The 21,884-nt window shown below is 51.4% G+C and overlaps 1 protein-coding gene across 1 annotated transcript in view; it reads left to right on the plus strand.

The window, feature by feature from the left end:
* Nucleotides 1–21,884, plus strand: part of LOC147689810 (galectin-3-like) — a 250,363-nt gene that overhangs the window by 150,815 nt on the left and 77,664 nt on the right. The window contains exon 5 of the mRNA XM_086937291.1: nucleotides 8,783–8,954. Coding sequence (XP_086793417.1) covers nucleotides 8,783–8,954 — 172 coding nt within the window. The remainder of the gene's footprint in view (nucleotides 1–8,782; nucleotides 8,955–21,884) is intronic.

Here is a 21,884-nt window from a genome sequence, read left to right on the forward strand (position 1 = left end):
CTGCCCCGCTTTTTATATATCCTAGATAATACGCCCTTCTCGGTGGCAGCAGGATACTTCAAAAAGGTAGCAGTGGTTGTTTCGGGGCTGTTGTGGGGCAATCGGCCGGCACGCATAGCTCAGGCTAAACTCTGTAGAAGCTGGTACGATGGGGGCATTGCACTGCCGAATCTGCACTTGTATTACTGGGCAGCGCAACTTAAGCCCATTAATCAATGGCTACACGCCCCGCAGTCTGATCCGGCATTTCAAGCAGACAGGGCGCAGCTGGGCATTAACAACATACTTGCCCCACTCTATGACCGAAGTAAACTGAGACTCCTATCAGGGCCCACTAAACTCACTGTGGAGACCTGGCACGCGGGGACGGCTGCGTTAGGCTGGAAGGGGAAAATCACCAAACTCACCCCGCTCTGGGATACACGTGCCTTAGGGCAACTTGAGAATTAGCAAGGGTTTCTCCCACTGGGATTCCATCGGAATATCCACGGTGGGCGACATGTGGGAGCGGGGGTGAAGTTATCTCATTCACCCGCCTGAGGGAAATATACGACCTAGGGCCACACGAATCATACCAATACGTACAAATTCGTCATGCCCTGCTCGCGGCCATCCCCTCTGGGTCGACTCTACCTGAGTCCTCCCCGCTGGAGGATCGCCTCCTGACTGACTTTATGGCGGAAAGAGCAACCTCACTGACGTATCGTAAGCTCCTGAACAACTCGCCAGACCCACTGGCTCCTCTGAAGGAAAGATGGGAACAGGAGGTGGACGCCCTAGAAGAACACGAGCGGAATGAGGCTCTGGCGTCACCGAAAGAGGTGGGCATCTCGGCTAGGATGAGATTTGTCCAACTCAAGGTTCTCTATAGGGTATATTACACAAGAACACTGCTACACCGCATCCACAGGACACCACACCCTTTTTGTCTACGTGGCTGTGGGGAGGAGGGCACCTTTTTCCACACGTTTTGGGACTGCCCACGCATACAAAATTACTGGCGGCAGGTACTGCGTACTGTATCTCAGGCCCTAGAGATTTCGATCCTCCCAGAATCAAGGCGATGTCTCCTAAACGTGTGGGAACCAACAGATTTGCCCAGACATAGTCGTCTTTGGGTAACGTTGGGAATGATTGATATTGATATTGCTTAGCGTTGGGGGGCGGCAGAACTTCCTACGAAGTCACAGTGGTGCATGAATATGGACAAAATAATGATAACTGAAAGGGCGGTGTATTTGAGCCGTGGGTGTCCGGGCAAGTGGAATAGGGTGTGGTCCCCATGGAATGTGTACCGTGGCGAAATCTGTGACCCGCTGCCAGAAGATGATCTGTTGGAATCAGATGATGAGGGAGGGGTGGAGTGAAGGGTGGAGAAAGAGGTAGGGACACCATTTGGATAGAAATGAGGGTGGGGGACAAGTCCTTCCCCGTTCCGGATGAGATCCCCGGATAATACATGGCAACTTATACTGTCCTAAGGATCTTCTATACAGCTAACCTGCATTATTATTTCTCAATGACCGCAATGTTATTTCCTGTTTGTTCTTTTGCTTCTTTTCAAAAAACAAAAAATGAAAACCTCACTTAATTTGTACTGTGATTTTGACTACATACCTTCAACTTGTTTGGTGATGTGCCCATTTACTACAGTAGTGTACTTAACGTATGAACTTCATTTCCGCATGGCTGTCACTGCTGTTTTCTCTTATTCTAGCGGCCGGCCCCTCGGGGTTGTAGGCGACTTGCTGTGTACTTGTGAGAAGGTACAATAAAGGTTTTCAAAAAAAAAAAAAAAAGAAAGTCAAATAGAGGCAGTTGCCAGAAACATTTTTAAAAAAGAAGGTCCTCAGCAGAAAGCAATTCTGATATTTTACTGACCTCTACTGTTCCTTTTTTATTAAGAAACTTAAATAGAGGCAGTTGAACAGAAATAAAAAGTCCCTAAGCGGAAGCAGACAAGGCCTAGGGCTGATCTCCAGAGCCCACAAACTACATACACATATAAGTAAAATATAAGTATATACTGATAGATAAGCATGTACTAAAGTATATTCAAGAGGTCTCCAATGCTCGACCTAAAAAGCTGGTTGCAACAACACTGTTGGACATGTTTCTGTGTATCAGAGTCAAACACACTCTTCAGACATCACACCCTCGTTCCTGAGAGAGCAGCAGCTAGTGAAAGCTCTTGCACAGATGTTCACGGCAAGTTCGCTGAGGTGTGTATTCATTCCCCTGCTCTATAATGCTGTCCCAAAACAGGCAGAGACAGTTAGAGAAGACTAGAATGCAGATTTGGGGATTACTTTGACAGATTAGCATTGTCCCATCCCCCATTATGGCGCTGCTGTGTTTTTTTTTTTTTAAACAGATTTTATTGACAGATCGCACATATATTGCAGCATTCCGCACTCTGAAGTTAACTGCACATCAAATACAGAGCATCAAGAAATGGGCAATCTATACAGCATTTTGGATTCAAATGATTCATCAAACTTAACAGCTTCCCACCCCCCCCATCTCCCAACCCCCCCTCCCCCCCTACTCCGCCCACCCGAATCCCACCCATCCCGGTCGCACAACATCGTCTCACATTTCCTCCAACTCAATTTGCGTTCTAATATCATGTGCACTCCTTCCATGGACCCTTCTTTCCCACCTCCAGATCCATCTCCTGGTCCACTGGGGCCCCAGCCAAAGGCCCCGATAATCTGCCCATCTCTTCCATATCTTGAAGTGCTTTCGTTGGCACCCGCTGGCCACAAAGATTGGCTGTTCCAGCCCCATACAGAAATCAAGGCCCTTTTTCCACACCAAAACCACCGAGGGAGGTTGGGGGTCTTTCCATGCTTTGGCCACATCCCTCTTGGCTAAGGTGAGACCCAGCAGCAGTAGATGCCTCTTATATATGTTACCCCTCACCCCTTCCAAAACATGTAGCAAGCCTAACTGCGGTGTGCAAGGAAGCTCCCACCCTAAGACCTCGGTCAGGCAATCCCACACCCAATTCCAAAACCTGGCCAGCGAGCGACAGCTCCATACCGTATAAATCAGTGTCCCCACCTCCCTGCCGCACCGGAGATAGTCTGGGGATGCAATAAGGTCAGTCCGCCACAACCTTTTCCTTGTAAAATATACTCTATGCAAGTATTTGAATTGGATTAGCCGAAGCCGTATCGCTATGGCCGCGCCTCTAGGAGCCGCTTGCGCCTCCTGCCAATCCTCCTCCTCGAGTGCCCCCACATTCCTCTCCCACGACTCCCGGAGCTTCAGCAGTGTATTGGAACAATGTATGACCAGCGTTCGATAAATACGGGAAATCTTTTTGTCCCCCAAGTCCCCCATAAAGGCCTCCAGTGGGCTAAACTCCGGGAAGGAATGGAGACCTTCAAGACTCGGTGCAATGGCATGACGGGACTGTAGGTATCTAAAGAATTGGGACCGGGGCATATCGTACTCCTCGCGCAAGTCTTGGAAGGATTTAAGCATCGTTCCTGACATTACATCTCCCAATGATGAGATACCAATGTCAACCCAGCCCCATAAGCCTTGGAGAGACGCTAGAGCAGGCAGACGTCCATTGTGCCACAGTGGGGTGTCCTTTGTCAGTCTGCCCCACCATCCCATGAGACACAATACCTGTCTCCAAATTTGAAATACTACCTGGGTGGCCGGCGGCAGCCCCTTCCGCAACTGCGTCGCGTATAGGACCGTATGTAAAGTATTGGAGCCCATGAGATGTCGCTCCAGGGCGAATGCCGGGTCACCCCTATCTCCATACCACCATTCATTCAGAACCAAGAGATGAGCGGCCTGGTAGTAGGACAGGATATCGGAGGTTGCCAAACCCCTATCATAAGTGGACAGAAAACAGGTGCGCAGCACCACCCGCACCATTCCCCGGCCCACAAAAACTGCCCCAGTGCTGACTCCACTTGCCGGAACCACTGGGGTGAGATCGGGTATGGGTGATTTTGTAATTGGTAAAGTAAGCGGGGGAGGGCCACCATTTTAAAGATGGCTGACCTGCCATAAATAGTAAGGGGCATTCGGGACCACCTCCTCATCTCCGACCGGACCCTATCCCAAACCGGTACCAGGTTGCGCTCCCAGGATAGCACAGGAACCGCAGAGATGAACACCCCCAAATACTTGATACCCCCCACCGCTACTTGCAGTGTGGACGCCCAGTCCCCAACACCCGAGCACTCCCCCAACACCCATAGGGTCGATTTGCGAGGATTCAGATACAACCCGGAGGTCTCGCCGAATATCTGCATAATTTCAAGTAGGCGTGGCCCGACCTGCCAAGATTTGTGTGAAAAAACAAGACATCATGGGCATAAAGGGCGATCTTATCAGTCGGGCCCCGCTCCCACTCGAAACCGTGGAGCTGCACATCTAATCGCACCCAAGCCGCCAGCGGTTCCATAGCCAGGGCAAACAGGTAAGGTGAAAAGGGGCATCCCTGCCTTGTGCCGCGCCCAATGGGGAATTTGGAAGATATGGCCCCTGCCACCCTGACCGAAGCTGTCAGGTCCGTATACAAGAGTCTCAAATAGGATAGGAAGTGAGGCCCTAGGTTGAGCCAAGGCAAAAGCGCAAATAAATAAACCCAGCTCAGGGAATCAAAGGCTTTGTCTATATCTGCTAGGAGAAGTGCCGCTTGGACCCCAGTTCCTTGAATTGCCGCTACCGCAACATGGGCCCTGCGTATATTGTGCCTAGTTGCCCTATCGGGTATGAACCCGGCATGGTCTGGGTGCACAAGCCCCGCAATATGAGGTAGAAGACGGTTAGCCAGCGCTTTACCCAAAATCTTAGCCTCAACATTCAGGAGAGATATGGGCCGGTACAACGCATGCTGCTCCGGAGGCCTGCCTGGTTTATGGAACACCACTACCTCTGCATGTCGCCAATCAGCACACTACCCCTCTCCCTCACCTCTTCCAGTGCAGCTCTGTAGTGTGCGCCGAACTGTAGGTGGTATTTCTTATAGAATTCGCTAGGGAACCCGTTGGGCCCGGGGGCCTTCCCAGTGTTAAGCTCCCCCAGTGCTTGTCCCAACTCCTCTTCTGTTAGAGGGAGCTCCAGACGATCACGCACTTCATCCGTTACCGCCCGCGGTGGCAAGTCCGTAATAAAGTTGACCACCATGTCTGCCGGTAGCATATTGGACTGCGTAATACGCCGCGAAACTCTCAGCTAGTTCCCCCGGGTCCGTGATCGGGTCTCCCGCTGTATCCAGGAGTCCCGGTAGAGTCTGCGCCTGGAACGTGTTCTGGCAGAGGCGGTGTAGCATCGTCCCTGACTTGTCTCCCCATTGATAAATCCTGCTACGCGTCGCCAACCACACCTGCCGTGCCTTATCCAGCAGTATTGACGCATAGGATTGCTGCTCTAAGAGAAGCCGCCCCACTGCCTGATTGTCCCCAACTACACCACAGCGGCGCTCTAGGGCTCCACATCTGCCGCGTCCTGGATCAAGTCTGCCTTTCGCTGCCGGTGCACAGCCGCACACCATGCAATATCCACTCCCCGCAGTGTAGGCTTCATGGCCTACCACATTGTTCCGGCCTCCGAGACAGATCCAGCATTTTCGACCCAGTAGTGTGCTATGGCCTCCCTCATATGTTTCTGATATTCCTCATTCTGAAGGTACCATGTAGAGAGGCGCCATTATAACAGCTGCCGCCCTCTATATAAAGTAAATTCTATGGCAACGGGGGATTGGTCTGAAAGCCCCCTAGACAGCACAGTTGCCGACTCCACCCTACCTATAGCTGAATGGGGGACAAATATATAGTCTAGTCTAGAGAAGGATTTATGGACTGCTGACAGGTATGTATTTCCGCCCGTGTGCATGCAAGTATCGCCACGTGTCCACCCAATCCAGACCTCGAACCAAATCCCCCAGTTTAGTGGCCCCTCCAGCCGTCTGTCTCTCCCCCCGGCGACATCTATCAACCAGCATATCCATGACATATTTTCAGTCCCCCCCAACTACCGCTGGTGTCTCGGGGATATCAGCCCAAACTTTGAATAACTTTTCCACCAACGACCATTGCAACGGGGGTGGGGCATACACACTACCCAGCATCAGGGACTCCTCTCCCACCATACCCTTGATAAATATGTATCTGCCCTGTGGATCAACCCAATGGGTGGAGTGAACATAGGAGAGCCTACGGTGAACTAAGATGGCTACCCCCCGAGACCCTCTGACAAAGCCTGCATGATAGACTTGTTGATAGCCAAAGCGCTGTAAGCAGAGTGTTTTGTTGCCTATTAAGTGGAGTTCCTGCAAAAATAGGACATCAGCGCGTTCTCTTTTCGCCAGACGCAGGACTGCACCCCTCTTAACCTTGTCCAGCATACCCCGCACATTCCAGCTCAGGACCCGGAGGGTTGCGTGCACCGAACCTTTATAAGCCCCCAATCGAGCTCTCACAATGGTGGCCGGCCCTACTGCTCTAGGGCGTGCCACCCTTGGCTATGTCCGGCCTCTACAGGGGGCCTCGGCCTCTCTCCATGCCACCAGTAGGATCCCGGCATCGCTGGCCAACATGCACCCGCTCCATACACCCCTCCGTGGTCTCATGTGCCCAGGTCCGATGCAGGTCAGAGGCCAGTCACTGCACTACCGCAAGCCCTACACCACCATCACCCGTGCTGCCCATGTGTATCGGTCCTCTATCTGGACGGACTCCAAGTCTGTTTGAATGCCCTTGGTCACCCTCGCCAAGTCGTTCGCCAGGGGGGCCAGCAATGTCTCCCACAGCGTATAATGTCCGCACCACTCAGTCTACAGCCGCAGCCCAGTCCAACAGCCAAATAGGTATTCTGCTGGCCCGGTCACCTCACAACAGCGATGACTGAATGTACGATCCCTGGGGCCACGGGCAGTGTCTCAACCGCTACCGCTCGGTTATTGCCCTGTGAAGAGGCCCGCAGCCCGATGAAATGCGCACCTGCGGTCTTCACTAATCAGGGAGGGAGGGCCCGAGGTGGCCGGGACTCCCCTCACTAGCCACCACCTAGCTGCGGGCTGTGGGGCCTACTGCATGCCCTGAGGGGGGCTCCCGGCCCACCCCTCGTCGTTGCCGTGGCCCGATCTGACCGCCAGAGTAGCCGCCACCTGCTCCTCTAATCCTGCCGCTCCGCAGGGCCCCCACCGTACGCCCCCAGGGGAGCACACCTCCTTACTTTTGCCCCCCCCCCCGGACCAGCTGTTGCCAGTAGAGGTTGCCTCAAAGGCCGGTGCCCGGATCAGCTCCCCGGGGGCACACCAAAATCGAGTCCCCGGCTTCACATTGCAGGCCAGCCCGCACTGCCTCTCCTCCACCCAGGGCCGGTCCCTCAGCCGTTATCTTCTGCTGCTCCCGGGTGTCTGGTGGAGCCCGAGGTCCGGTCTGAGCCACCGGAATGTCAGTTGCGCCAACCAGGGTCCAGCGCCACTCGCCCCTCCCCGTCCGCGCTGGTCCGCCGGCGCCGCCGGGATTCATGAAATTCGAGGTCCTCTGGCTGCACTTCGCGGCTCAGGCCCCACTGCGCCGGGTCGCGATTTCGGGTCCCCGATGCACACTTTCAGCCGGGATTGCGCACAGGGCCTGCCACCGGCTTCCGTCACAGGATCCACCCCTCCAGGGCACAGCCGGGTGGTGGGAACCAGGATAAATCAGCGGATATTTGGCCGGCGGGACGGAGCTCTTTTAGGCTGTGTCCGCCATGTTCGCTGCTGTGTTTTTTAAGGCGGTCCTGGTCTCTGCGAGGAAATATGAGGCTATTACCCTGCAATTATCTAAGGACTATTTGTTAGGGGGAACCACTACAAACTCTGAATGATTGACTGAATGATTTAGTATATTGTGGTGACCAGTGCTTGAAATGGAAAATTAGAAGTGCAGGTACTCTGTACCAAAGTACCTGCTTGTTTTTGAGAAGTGCAGATACTCTCCAATTAAAAGTATACCATTTCTCGTGAGAAGTGCCGGAACTCTCCTTCTCAAAATAAAAAAGTGGCGGACTCCGTACCGGACAGTACCGGCCCATTTAAAGCACTGGTGTTGACACAATGGAAGGGTTTCAGAAGCTGGTACCCCTCACCTGCAACCGAGAGATATATAAGGCACAGCCTTCAAAGCTGTGCTTCTACAGTAGCTAACCCCACAAATGGAGTTACTTGAGGGTAACATTTTGTGCATGGAGCTTGATGAAAGGATGGGTATGGCTGAATACAATTACAGCTCCTTGGACACCATGCTTCAGCACTGCATTCTGGATGCCTCAATATTTATTTACATCAGACTCATGTATCTGTATCCAATATTTGTAAAGCATAAACTAATCACTCCTAGGGGGTCTCAAGGCGCTGGGGGACGTCGGGTAGATTAAGTGAGCTATTGCCCAGAGTTACAGGGTGCTGACCTGAGCTGCCGCTGGTTCCGATGCTCCAAACGTGAGCTGCGTGCTCCAGAGTCAGCCGCTCTGGCCCCTGCACCACACCACACCGCTCCACTCCTCCTTTGGCCCAGTCCATCACAATGTGCATACGAATGTAGTATTTATTGACTGCCATACTGCACTGGGTGTTAAATGTGCAAATGCCACAAATAAAGGGCTTTCTAAAAAAAACATTTAAAATATAACAAATTCAAATGGATCGAACTGGCATTCTGCAGGATAATTTAAATGCAAACGTTTTATTCTAATATTTGATTACCAATTGTATTTTCAATTATCTAACTTCATAAAAGTATGATTTATTCCTCTTTCTTAGGTTTACTATTAATTTTATGCAAGATAATAAAAACATCCCGTTCCACCTTGATCCACGATTTGACTATCACAAGAAAATGTATACAACTACCAACTACAAGAAAAATAACGTGTGGGGAAAAGAGATAGAGAAGTTGGATAATTTTCCATTTAAACTTGGAAAGAAATATAAGGTAAGGGAAATTAAAAGTGCAACTCTTCATTTGTTTATTTGATAGAACATTGATGAAATTATTGAATCTAATCTATGCTGGCCAGGTGCACTTGAGATTGCTTTTTTTACAATTAGACAAAAAAGAATCATTTTTCTAGTAGCGTGCTGAATGTGTATTACTCGTGGGTATTTATTGATGAAAGGCAAAATCACTCAGCCAGATTGTAGTATAATCACCAAGAAACCGAGACTGATCAACAAAGTCACAATCTATGTGGGCCAAGAACCTGGAATGCAACCCTTTACAACATATGTGAAGTCCCTTAACAAATCCCGGTATAGTGGAACTGACATACAAAACTCCCAGAACTAGGCCATAGATTTTAACATGAACCTGCATGAAATAGCTATTGTATTGTAATGTATTGGTATTCATGTAGTGCGTCCCATCCATTTTGAGAGGTATAAGTGACACACTTGGTAGTAATTAAATACCCCATATGTATCATTCATATAATGCTTTCTTACCCTGTGAGTGACCTGATTTTCCTTAGGGTCCTGGGTCCCCTTTGGGTGTCATAGTTTGCCTATGTGAAACAAGCATTTACAATGCAATGGTCTCGGCATCATTAAAGGTAGAGCTATTGGCATTGCTCATGACATTTCTCTTTTCTTTTTTTAAATCATCAATAAATGGCATTGTCACTTACATTGCCAATAGCTTAATCGTTAAATAAATGGCATTGTCATTTACAATGCCAATAGCTACACCCTACGCAGAGCCACCCTCACACAGACAGAGCTACCCACACATAGAGCCACCTACAAAAAAAATAAATGGCATTGTTATTTACATTGCCAATAGCACAATCAGGGGGGCAGAGGCAAGAAAAATGGCACAATTAGGGTGGCCGGGGCAAGAAAAATGGCACAATCAGGGGAGCAGGGGCAAGAAAAACGAGTGCAATCAGGGGTCAGAAGGCAAGAAAAACAATTGCAATCAGGTGGCAGAAGGCAAGAAAAACGAGTAATTAGGGGGCAGAAGGCTAGAAAACTAGTGGGAGGACGGAGAGCCAAAACAGTGGAACTGCAAAAGGTGCTTTCTGCGTGGGCTTCCACTGGGGTGGTACATGCATGTGTGTGTGCGTGGGTGTGTGGGTGTGTGCGTGTGTGTGTGTGTGTGTGCGTGGGTGTGTGCGCGTGATTGACGTATTGATGTGTAGAGAACCTGTGAGTGTCTGTCACTAAGGGCCATATGTATGAATATTCCGATTTGCGAATCGGAATTTGCGATTTTTACCGAATCGCAGATTCTGAATCGCAAATCGGGATGTATCAACATAATCACAAATATTTAGCGATTCGGAAAAAATCGCTAAATAATTGCGAGAATGACAATTGCGATTACTTAAATGTGAAAAATCGCAATTTTGCGATTCCTTAACGGGAAAAATCGCGAAATTGCGATTTTCGGAAATCAGCCAATCGCAATCCTGATGCAGTTTGATGACATCACCATCCAGGAAGTGACTGACTACCCATGCTGCAACAGTATTGTTTGTTAGAGAGTGGGAGAGTGAGGATTGCTACTGAGGAGCCATGGCTGAGAGTGGGAACAAGGAACTGACTGCAACCCAGCAGGAGCAGCAGGAAGGAGAAACTTCCAGAAAAAAAAAGATGAAGTTCTCTGAAGCTGAACTTGAAACACTCATCACTGAGAAGGTGCCAAACCATGATTTGTTGTTTAGTAAGAGCTCACTCAAGGTGCCTGAGGCAAGGAAAAGACGCATCTGGGCAGGCATACAGGTGAAAGTCAATGCCCTGGGAGTCACAAACAGGAGTGTGGAGGTACTGCGCAAGCGCTGGTACGCCCTGCGCCAGCGCTCCAAAGAAACATTGGCATCCAGGCTGGAGCAGTCACAGCTCACCGGAGGAGGGACCTCCAATGTACCTGATTCACCACCACTTGAGGAACTTGTAGAGGGAACACTGGCTCCAGAGAGTGTGGCGGGCGTGTCTGTGCTAGACAGCTCCGACCAACCAGCTACCAGACCAGGTCAGATGGATGCAATCACAAAACCAACAACCCCCCCCCCCCCCGCCCTGCAGCAACCTAGGGATTAGGGGAACCACATGTCATGCTAGAGCAAGTACACAGGCAGTCACAGCAATGAATTGTGGGACATGTAGTCACATGAAAATTAAATGTTGTGAGAAGCAGCCACTCTAGGCAATTTTCACATGTGCAGGTCAGGAAAGGGGAATAACCAAAGTAGAGTAAGGAAAATATGTGAAATTAATTTTATTTTCACATTTGAAATGAGTAAATAAAATTAATGTGTGCTGTTCTATCCACAGCACCTGCAACTGATAATCCCACAGCCAGTGGAAGAGAGACAGAACCTCCAGACTCTGGAGACGCAGGACAGGAGCAGGAAACTGATGGGGAGGACAGCCCTGTCATTCACCAAAGAGACCCAGGAGTAGGATTGTGAGGCCATTGGCAGTCATGGAGGAAGATGATGAGGACATCAATAACAATGTGCAGTCTGATGCCATAGGTTCACAGCAGGAGTCAAGGCGACAACACAGCCAAGGTCCACAGGACACAGGCAGGCGTAGACCCCGCACGGCCAGCAGCTCCGTCGAACAGCAGGAAGAGTCGGTCTTCGCAGGGCTGGAATTGAATATGTTCCAGGTGCAGCGCCTACAAGCCAAACACATGAAGGCGTTACAGCGTTAAATGAGGGCAGGGCTCAGGGGCATACGTGAAGAAGTGAGGGGTGCTGTGCAAGTACTACGTGAGGAGTTGCGTGCCGAGCGCGCTGCTAGGCGCAGAGAGCTGGTGCACATGGACCGGTACACGCGCACAATCAACCGCCTGGCTGCATCGACCAACATTCTGTCCAGGCTCACCATTGCAACACAGCGTGAGTTCTCACAGGGCAAACAGGACATCGCCACTGTTGTTGTGCAGCCCACAGCTGCTGTGGATGAACTGCGTGCCCTACGTACCACAGGCCCTGGTGTAGTGACTCCAAGTGAGGAGGACTCCCAGTCAGTGCGTAGCTCCACCACGCCACCACCCACCGTAGAGAGGCGCCGCAGTGGCAGGAGCAACAGGCCTGCTACACACCATTAGAATGTGCAGCCAAATGACAATGATTAGCAGGGGCCACATATGGACAACTACAGTGTTGACTTTGCACACACTCCACTAACTTAGTAGCACTGTGAATAAAACATGTGCATCACATTGGGAGTGTATGTACTTGCCTGTAAGGATGTGTGGCATTGTTGCTGTAGCTATTAAAACACAGTTGCAAAGATTGAAGTTGTGATTGTGTGATTATTGCTCACCTAGAAGTAGCTGCACGTTATCTCATCACGCCTCTGGTGCCCAGCTGCAGCACCAGCTACGCCAGCTGCCATGTGTCCAGGTCCAGGCCCCTCCACGTCATTCAGATTCACTCAACTCCACCGGTGTGCCTTTCCTGGTAGCGATATTGTGCAGCATGGCACATGCTACGACCATTTTGCAGCAAGTTTCGGGGCTGTATTGGAGTGTTCCTCCACTTTTGTGGATGCACCGGAATCTGCTCTTCAATATGCCAAAGGTTCTCTCAATGACGCCTCTTGTTGAAATGTGTGCCCGGTTGTAGCGCCGCTCCCCAGCATTAGGAGGATTGAGGTAGGGTGTCATGATGAAATCACGGACTGCATAAGCACTGTCACCTGTGGTTGGAAATGTAAACGGTTAGTCACTGGAATGCACATGCTTGTCAGTTGCAATGTGCCCTATGAATGTGAGCATTTACCTAGTAGGTATCCCTCGCCAAAATCACCTCTTGAGAGTCTACAATATAGGTCACTGTGACGGAAGATAAACGCGTCATGTGTGCTTCCCGGATACTTTGCCACTATTTCAGTGATGATGTTTTTGGCATCACACACCACCTGTATATTTAGTGAGTGGTAGCATTTCAGGTTCCTGTATACATACTCATTGGTTGAGGGGGGGATATTGCAATATGGGTCCCATCTATGCATCCTATGACGTGTGGGAATTGGGCGATGTTGTAAAAGTCCTGCTTGGTCTGTGCTAGTTCCTGTGTGGTGCTGGGGAAGTGTATGTGGTGTTGCATCATCTGTGTCATGGCATTGAGGAACGCATGGAAAAAGCGCGATAGGGCACTTTGTGACACCCCTCCTGCTGTGGCTATCACCCCCTGAAAACTACCTGAGGCCAGCCGGTGGAGTGAACACAGAACCTGGATGTGTGTGGGTATGGCTTGTGTCCTGCGTGTGGGGTGTTCTAGATAGGGTCTGAGTTCTTCAATTAAATCTGTCTTCCTTCAGTCTGTAGTGGGTATAGATGTCCTCCTCAGTGCGCTGGTAGATGGTGGTGCGCGCACGGAATATCCTCTCCTGCCGTCTCCTCCTCTGCGCCAGAACTCTCAATCTTCGACTACTCGCTATCACGTAGAGCCCAGACATTGTGGAAAAGAGTGTGTTGCATTTTGGGCTTCCTTAAATACTTTGCACCTGGTTACCACCTGCTCCCTCTTGGTGGCAATTGCGATTTCTAAAAATGCAAATTTCTTCAATTCACAATTTGCGATTTTTTGATACATACCATTGCGAATTTTTATTTGCGATTTCCACATTTGCGAATATCGCAATTTGGGATATTCGCAGATTTGGGAATCGCTATGGTTTTCTCAAATTTCTGCCTCTCGAAAATTTTGGGATTCGCTATATTTGCGAATCCTTGATTTGCGAGAAATTTTGGCTTCATACATTGGAAATTGCTAATTTTCAGTCGCAAACGCTATTTTTACCGATTCGCAGCGTTTGCGACTGAAAATTAGCTTCATACATATGGCCCTAAGTGAAGAGTGTTTTGCACTCGTTGCTATGCACGTGACTGGTGAGAAATTAGGTGAGCGCAGGAAAGTGGCTTTGTAATTAAGACAGAATGTATGAATGAGAGCCAGGTCTCTCGAGTCTAGCTGATGGCTTAAAACAATGCCTTGTCTGCATTTGTTGGTTGGTTTGCAGTTGGAGAGTGAGGGGTTTGCTTTTTTTTTAAGGGCCTCATCAGAACAGGCTGTAATGTGGCGCCCAACTACCTCTTCTTTCAAGACTAGTGGCAGCGTATTATTTCCTCCCCGGAATTCACGTAGACAACAGGCACGGGGCTGCAACACTTTTCTGGCAATTCGCATGGTTAGTGTAGTACTTTTAAAGAGGCAGCGCCCCCATAAACAATTTCGATCCAATTGTGACCGCCCTATAGCTGTTTGCAGCCTCTGTTGTACCTTTAGACCACAAAGGGGGCTCTCTGCCTGCTGCAATTGCTCAGAGGCTGACAAGCAAATAGATAAGGAACAAGATAGATGGCAACCATTGGGAGGGACGGCCCCTGTATTAATTTTCATTTTCTTTCTCAAAGGCAGAATCGAAAATAGTGCTGGGGCCAAAACAACATTGAGCTCTTAAGAATCAGAGAGAAACACTCGTCTGAAGCGACGCCTGGCTTCCCTGCCCAACACACATGTGCAAAATCATACAAGCAAAGGATGACAAAGAGACCCACACAGTCCTCCAACTGCCTCGCCTCCACCCCCAGCAAGGCCCGTGGTAAAAGGGATAGGTGCGTGAGTCTGGAGGTGTACGCAGTGGCAGTGATGCCCAAGGGGAAGATAACACAAACACTACTTTGTGCGAGCTGTAGTAGCGCACAAAGGCACCCGGGCGCACAGACCCTCGTACCGGAGACCTGTGTGATCATTTCAGCTGTGATAGCTCTCATTTTAGTGCTGGCGGGGGATTTACATGGAAACTATAGCAAGACTCACGGGTCCCGGTCATCCCACAGGAGGCAAAGCAGGAGGGTAGGCCATGGGGGAAGCTGCAGAAGTCAAACCCGGAATGCATCGGGTTGGGAGACCTCATCCCAGGCTCAGGATGGTACGGAAAAGCCCAGGAGCACCACAGTGCCGAGTAGGTTCACTAAAACTGCACTCACGGGCAGTAAGGGAAGAAACTGCTGTCGCGCTCAGGGGGCCAGGGGATGATCAGGAGGGGTCAGCCTCGTCCCGGCTCTTAACCAGCCTCCCAGGGAGCTTTGCGAGGGGTAATCACCGTTGAGACTGGCTCCTTTATCATTCGAACCATCAGCGATTCACCGGTGTACAGGGGGAGGGAGACAAGCAGCGGAGCAACAATGGGAACTTGGAATACACGCAAAGCAACGGCTCACCTTCACTGCGGGGAAAAAAAATGGCGGCTGCAAGCTTCCAAACATTTTCAGATTCGGGGGCTTGTTCTGCGTTCTAAAAAGAGGCGTGGCTAAAAAGTGGAAAGAACGGCACGAACACGCCCCCGAATCCAAAAGAGACGGAGCTTCTTTCTAGGGACGCCTCTCTCCTCCAATGGCTGGCCTCTGTTTAGGAACCCAGCCAATGGAGGAGAGACAGAGGAGAGAGGCGGGTTAAACTGCCCTACTGAAGATCATTAAATCTCCGACTTCCGGCTGGCAAGCCAGCCTTCGGTCCTCGACCTAAAAAAGGGAGGTGCATGAGGCTTGGAACCAGGGTAGAAGTGGACTGAGGACCATCAGTGTGTAAGCAAGGGTGTAGTGGAGAGTGTGAGAATATATGCAACCAAGCATGCAATTACTTGCCATCCTAGCTTGTCAGGTGTTATTAACAGGGATCACCGATGATGGCAACTAGACAGCCTACATGTTAGAAAACTGTGGGGGTTATTTAGTGATGTTTTGCGTGAGCACTCAGGTGGCACAAAGCAATGCAAACTACTGAAGGGATTTACTTAACATTAAAAAGGCCTCTTTGTGGATCGCAAAATAGTGCAGCATTGCTTCTGTACCTGGGCAACCCTTAGTGAATCTAGGGCCAATGTTGGGCAGTATAAGGTTGTGTGAATGAAACATAAATCCTTTAATAGTTTCAGTACATGTGATGTCACTGTGGGCTTAACCTCTGAGGACAGTTAAGGACCATGTGATAGCATCTTGCTCATACGACAAGAAGTGGCTATGTCCAGTACAACTGTCTGTGCTGTTAGGCTGTAGTGTGTGTCCTATATTGTTTAATGCAATCTCCCTACAAATTATTTTAATGATCTTCAATAATTTGAATCAGACTTTGGGGTAAAGCTATTTAGTTTGGGGTGGGCGACTGCCCACCGAAAGGAATTATAACGCTCCATGTAAGGGTGAACCCTCAAAGTCACCAAATTAAGTTCAACCTCTGGTAGATATGGCATAGAGCAAAAAGGCTTAATTTAAGGTAATGTGTAAAGTATTCATGCAGTACCAGAACAGTAATATAGTCATAACACCAAGCAATAGGAATACCAAACCGAATCAGAAAAACAGAGAAATCTTTGACTAACCAAACTGACACCAAAATGAAAATATTCAGGGGTTGGAGAGATGCTGATAGGATTAGTGCATCCCCTAGGCTGTCGTGCTCATGCCCGCCCACTGACCAGTGATTCAACCGATTGCCGATATGTCGATTGCACACCAACATGTCGGTCTCCCTGCTGGAAATGCCGAAGCTGAGGCTGAAGCCTTTGGAAGGGTGAGCTGTGGGGGATCGCACTTTCTTGAGTGCTGCAAGGCATGTGCCTTGAATCGCCTGGTGTTTCTTGCCCTCCAATCAGCCTCAGCTCACACCGCCATTACTGTGCTCAACATATGCGGGGAGTTGAGTGAGTTAGAGGCCTGTGGCAGGATGGTGGCTGGTGTGTGCCGGTGGCTGTGTCTGCCTGGAAGGGTTGAGTCCCACAGAATATTGATTGGGCCCCTAAGCAAGGATGTAGGCTTCGACCTCTGCCCCTCAGAGCCCAGAGGCTGACCCAGAATCGTCATTATCACCCAAGCTATTGACAGTTTTTGGTACTCTGAAATTTGAGATAAAAATTTGCGGTGAGCAGGAGAAAAATCATTGCAAAAGCCTTCGGAAATCCATGCAGGTATCTCAGTGCATCCTTATTTGGCAAGCTTGTTTCTTTGGGGTGGTGGCCATCAGCTTCAGCCAGTGGAGGAGGTAAGTGGCTCATTTTATTGTTGTGCATAAGACATACAGACTATAATCAGTAAAGCTGATTGGAGTTGCTGTTTGGGCTGTCCTGAACTGTCCGGAGCTGCCGGGAGCTGCCGGGAGCTGCCTGGAGCTGCCTGGAGCTGTTTTATTTTATTTGAAAGGTTTTATGTAGCGCTGGCTAGACCCGGAGGTATCAGAGCGCTTTACATGAGTATCAGACCATAGTTGCAGGTTACATCGTTTCAGAGGTTATACAGTTATTACAGCATAGCTACATAGTTACATGTTTGGTCGAGACAAACAATATTGGCATATGCGTAAGGGAAAAAGTAGGCAGTGGGAGCGATTCAGGGGGTAGGGAAAGAAGCAGGGGAAGTAGACAGCGAACGAAGGAGGGAAAGATTAGGGGGAGGGTGAGAGACACAACATGAAAGAAGAGGGGGAGGGTGACGGGGGCACAAACCGGTAGACGAGTAAAAGCTGCGTCCAAAGTCCAGCAAGCTGTGATCTCAGGGGAAGTGATATCATTCCCTCAACTCAGATGCGGGAGGTTCCCTTTACACAGTAAACTCTCTCAGAGGGGTCTCTGAGACTCCAAGGGCTACCTACTGGATCCTTCCCCAAAAAGGGGAGAGGGAGTGCTTTGGCAAGGGGCGCCATACCATGCCTCAACTGTGAGTTGCTCCCTTAGCCTGTGGACTCTCTCAGAGGGATCACTGAAACTCCAGAGTTTAAGTACTTGGATCTTTCCTCAACAAGGGACAGGGGGCTAGGGGGTTTAGCAGGCAAGGGGAGAGATGATGGGGGAGGGCAAAGGAGCAGGGGAAGTAGACAAAGAATGAATGAGGAAAAAGCGGTAGGGAAGGGTGAGAGAGAGCATGAAAAGAGGGGGTGAGGGTGCTTTACGCAGTTGACTCTCTCTGAGGGGTCTCTAAGACTCCAAGGTCTACCTACTAGATCCTTCCCCAACAAGGGGAGAGGAATTGTTGGAATTGATGATGCGAAGGTTGCCTGTGGGATCTAACCAAGCAGGAGGTGTCTGTCAGTCCTGCCCTCCTCCTGCACCCCTGTCCAGCTCTTATGGTTGTATTGTCATATTGGGTCTCCGAGTGCTACTAATTGACTGATGATGACTGATTGGAGGTTGGATTGTGTCCCTTCCTACCTTACCTCCACCTATACCCCCTGCTACATACAAGCCTCTCTTGAAGCATCTTTCAGGGGGAAGCGCAAGGCGCTGGAGGCCCCTTCCAGACCTGTAAGTCTGCAAACCCCTCACTTGAAAACCTCCAGAACCGCACTGGATGGGTTCTTGCATTGAGCAGTGAATGTTGTTAACGTGGAAATAGAGTTGGCAGAAAGGCACTTATCGCTCTCCCCCACACCCGCCTCCCTACCATGCAACTCAGGTCTCAGCCCATGCCCTAACCCATTCAGGTCTTCATGCACCCCTTATGTGATAGTTCTGAAGAATGTACCGATCTTAAAGCCCAACCAAAGAGAAGATCCCCTAGACCATAAGAATAAAGTAACCCACTGACTTGGGCCAGGCATGAAGTGGATGTAAGGTCTATCAAGGGAGGTCACAATGGTCATGAGGTCCCCTTGGGTGGGTCCGGGTGCAACAGAAGTGCCTGGGGATTGTGGAATAGTTTACTGAAAGTCACCCCACACAGCTAGATCGATGTTAAGGCTCTCTAGAAAGCAGTCCCAAAACTCTATTCAGGTCTTACCTTTAGGTTACATTTATAGGCCAAAGGACACCCCCGCGCCGCACGGCCACCAGCTGCTGCGTGTGCCCCAGTGCCTGCCTTCTGCCTCAGCGCCGGCCTCGCTGCCGCCTGGACCGCTCCCCTTGGTTTTCGCCGGTTTTTACCGTAATTTGTGCTTGTTTTTCCTTGTATGCCGTATGATAGTTTGTTAACTGTTTTGCCTCCGTTTTGACCGTAATTTGTGCTTGTTTTTCTTTGTATGCCGTATGAGAGTTTGTTAACTGTTTTGCCTCCGTTTTTGACCAGCATTGTTGCCTGTTTATTTTTGTACCGTTTCTTCTTCGTGTAGCCCTCCATCTGGGCATTTGAGCTTGTCTCCTTCCTGTTTGCCCGCCTACCTCGCCGCCCTCCGCTCTCCCTCCCCGCTCCCGCTTCCCGCCACCGCCACTAGCCCCGCCCCTTTCTCTTCTGTTCCCTCCCCGCTCCCGCCTCCCAGCTACTCCGCCCACCCGCGCACTTCGCCTTTAAATGGCGACCGTGCGAACGCGCAGCGGTCACGCGCAGCGGGCGCGCCGATTGTGCGCCGAAGGCGCGCCAAAGGTAAGCCCGTCTGCGCCCGTCCGTGACCGGATCGCGTCCAGCGCCAGGACCCCTGGACCCCGAAGACCCCGACCGACCCGCCTGACGTACTCCGCCGCCACCCTCACCGCACTCAACACCGGCCGACTCCCAGAATGCCACCAAGCCACTCCACGACGTACCCACGGACCTTTCAGCTGCCACGCCTGCAAGTTCTCCTGCATCCGGACCAGCCTTGCACCAGCACCCGCCAAGTCGAACACCAGCAGCACCCACCTCAAGTGCATTCTGCTCAACACCCGCTCCGTCCACAGACACGCCATCGAACTCTGGAACCTTCTAGACGCCACAGCCCCTGACGTTGCCTTCCTCACGGAGACCTGGATGAACGCCTCCTCAGCTCCCGACATCGCCATCGCTATCCCAGAGGGCTACAAGATCGTCCGGAGGGACCGAAACGCCAACCAGATGGGAGGAGGCATCGCCATCATCCACAGGAACACCATCCGTCTCACGACCAGCACCGACAACACCCTGACCAGCGCCGAACACCTGCATTTCCAGATCCACACCAACCCGAACACCACCCTCAGAGGCACCCTGATCTACCGACCCCCTGGACCACGCACACAATTCAGCGAGGACATCACCGACTTCGTCAGCCCGCATGCCCTCCCCTCCGCTGACTACATCCTCCTGGGAGACCTCAACTTCCATCTAGAGAACAGCAACGACCGCAACACCAGCACCCTGCTCGACAACCTCGCCAACCTGGGACTCAAGCAACTGGTGTCCACCCCCACCCACCTCGCCGGACACACACTCGACGCAGTCTTCTCTTCCAGCACAGACATCGACTTCAGCCACGCCACAGAGCTTCATTGGACGGACCACAGCTGCGTCCACTTCACCTTCAAGAGAACAACGACCCACCAACACCAGCAACAGGCCGCCCACAGAAGCTGGAACAAGATCACAGCAGACCAGCTCGCCACCTCCCTGAGCCAGCACCCTCCTGCCAGCTCAGCGAACCCCAGCCAGGCCGCCGACAACCTCACGAAGTGGATCAGCAACTGCGCGGACGAACTCGCCCCACTGAGGACCCCGCCTAGCAGACCCGGCAGCAAGAAGGCTCCATGGTTCACCGACGAACTCAAGAGCTCCAAGAAGAACTGCCGAGCCCTCGAGAAAGTCTGGAGAAAGGAACCGACACCGGACAACAGGACCTCCTTCAAACTTGCCACCCGGAAACACCACCAGCTGATCCGCGCCGCCAAGAAAACAGCATTCAAGGACCGGTTGGACAACAACGCACACAACTGCAAGGAACTCTTCAACATCGTGAAAGAGCTTTCCAACCCCAGCGCAGGAAACAACGACATCACCCCATCGCAAGACCTCTGCAACTCCCTCGCTTCATACTTCCACAACAAGATCGCGGACATACACAACAGCTTCTACAACCAACCAACGCACACCATGACCGAACAACCACACCCCACCACCACCCTCCACGCCTGGACCCCGATCAGCACCGAAGACACCATCCGCACGATGAACTCCATCCACTCCGGATCACCGACCGACCCCTGCCCTCACCACGTCTTCAACAAGGCCGACGCTGTCATCGCACCCCACCTGCGAGACATCATCAACACATCCTTCGACACCACCATCTTCCCTGAGAGCTGGAAACACGCCGAACTCAGCGCTCTACTCAAGAAACCAACAGCGGACCCCACCGACCTCAAGAACTACCGCCCCATCTCGCTCCTCCCGTTTCCAGCCAAAGTCATCGAGAAGACCGTCAACAAGCAGATGGCCGCCTTCCTCGAGACGAACGGATCCCTCGACCCCTCACAGTCCGGCTTCCGAGCGAATCACAGCACCGAGACCGCCCTCATCGCCGCCACCGATGACATCCGAGCCCTGATGGACAATGGAGAAACAGCGGCCCTCATCCTCCTAGACCTCTCCGCGGCATTCGACACGGTCTGCCACCGCACCCTAGTACGGCGCCTCAGCAACATCGGAATCCAGGACAAGGCGCTGGAATGGATCATCTCCTTCCTCGACGGAAGAACTCAGAGAGTCCGCCTACCACCGTACAAGTCAGAGGCCTCCGAAGTCATCTGCGGCGTCCCTCAAGGATCATCTCTGAGCCCCACCCTCTTCAACGTCTACATGAGCCCCCTCGCGGCCATCGTACGCAAACACAACCTCAGCATAATCTCCTACGCCGACGACACCCAGCTGATCCTCTCCCTGACCAACGACCCCACCGCCGCCAGAGCCAACCTGCACGAAGGGATGAAAGAGGTAGCCGAGTGGATGACGACCAGCCGCCTGAAACTGAACTCGGACAAGACGGAGGTCCTCATCCTGGGCCCCTCACCCTCCGCCTGGGACGACACCTGGTGGCCTCCCGCCCTGGGCACCGCACCCAAACCGACAGACCATGCACGCAACCTGGGCTTCATCCTGGACTCCTCCCTCTCCATGACCAGGCAAGTCAACAACGTCTCCTCGGCGTGCTTCAACACCCTACGCATGCTGCGGAAGATCTTCTGGTGGATCCCC

This window comes from Lissotriton vulgaris, chromosome 9, assembly GCF_964263255.1.
Source record: "Lissotriton vulgaris chromosome 9, aLisVul1.2, whole genome shotgun sequence".
In the NCBI taxonomy this organism is placed as follows: Eukaryota; Metazoa; Chordata; class Amphibia; order Caudata; family Salamandridae; genus Lissotriton; species Lissotriton vulgaris.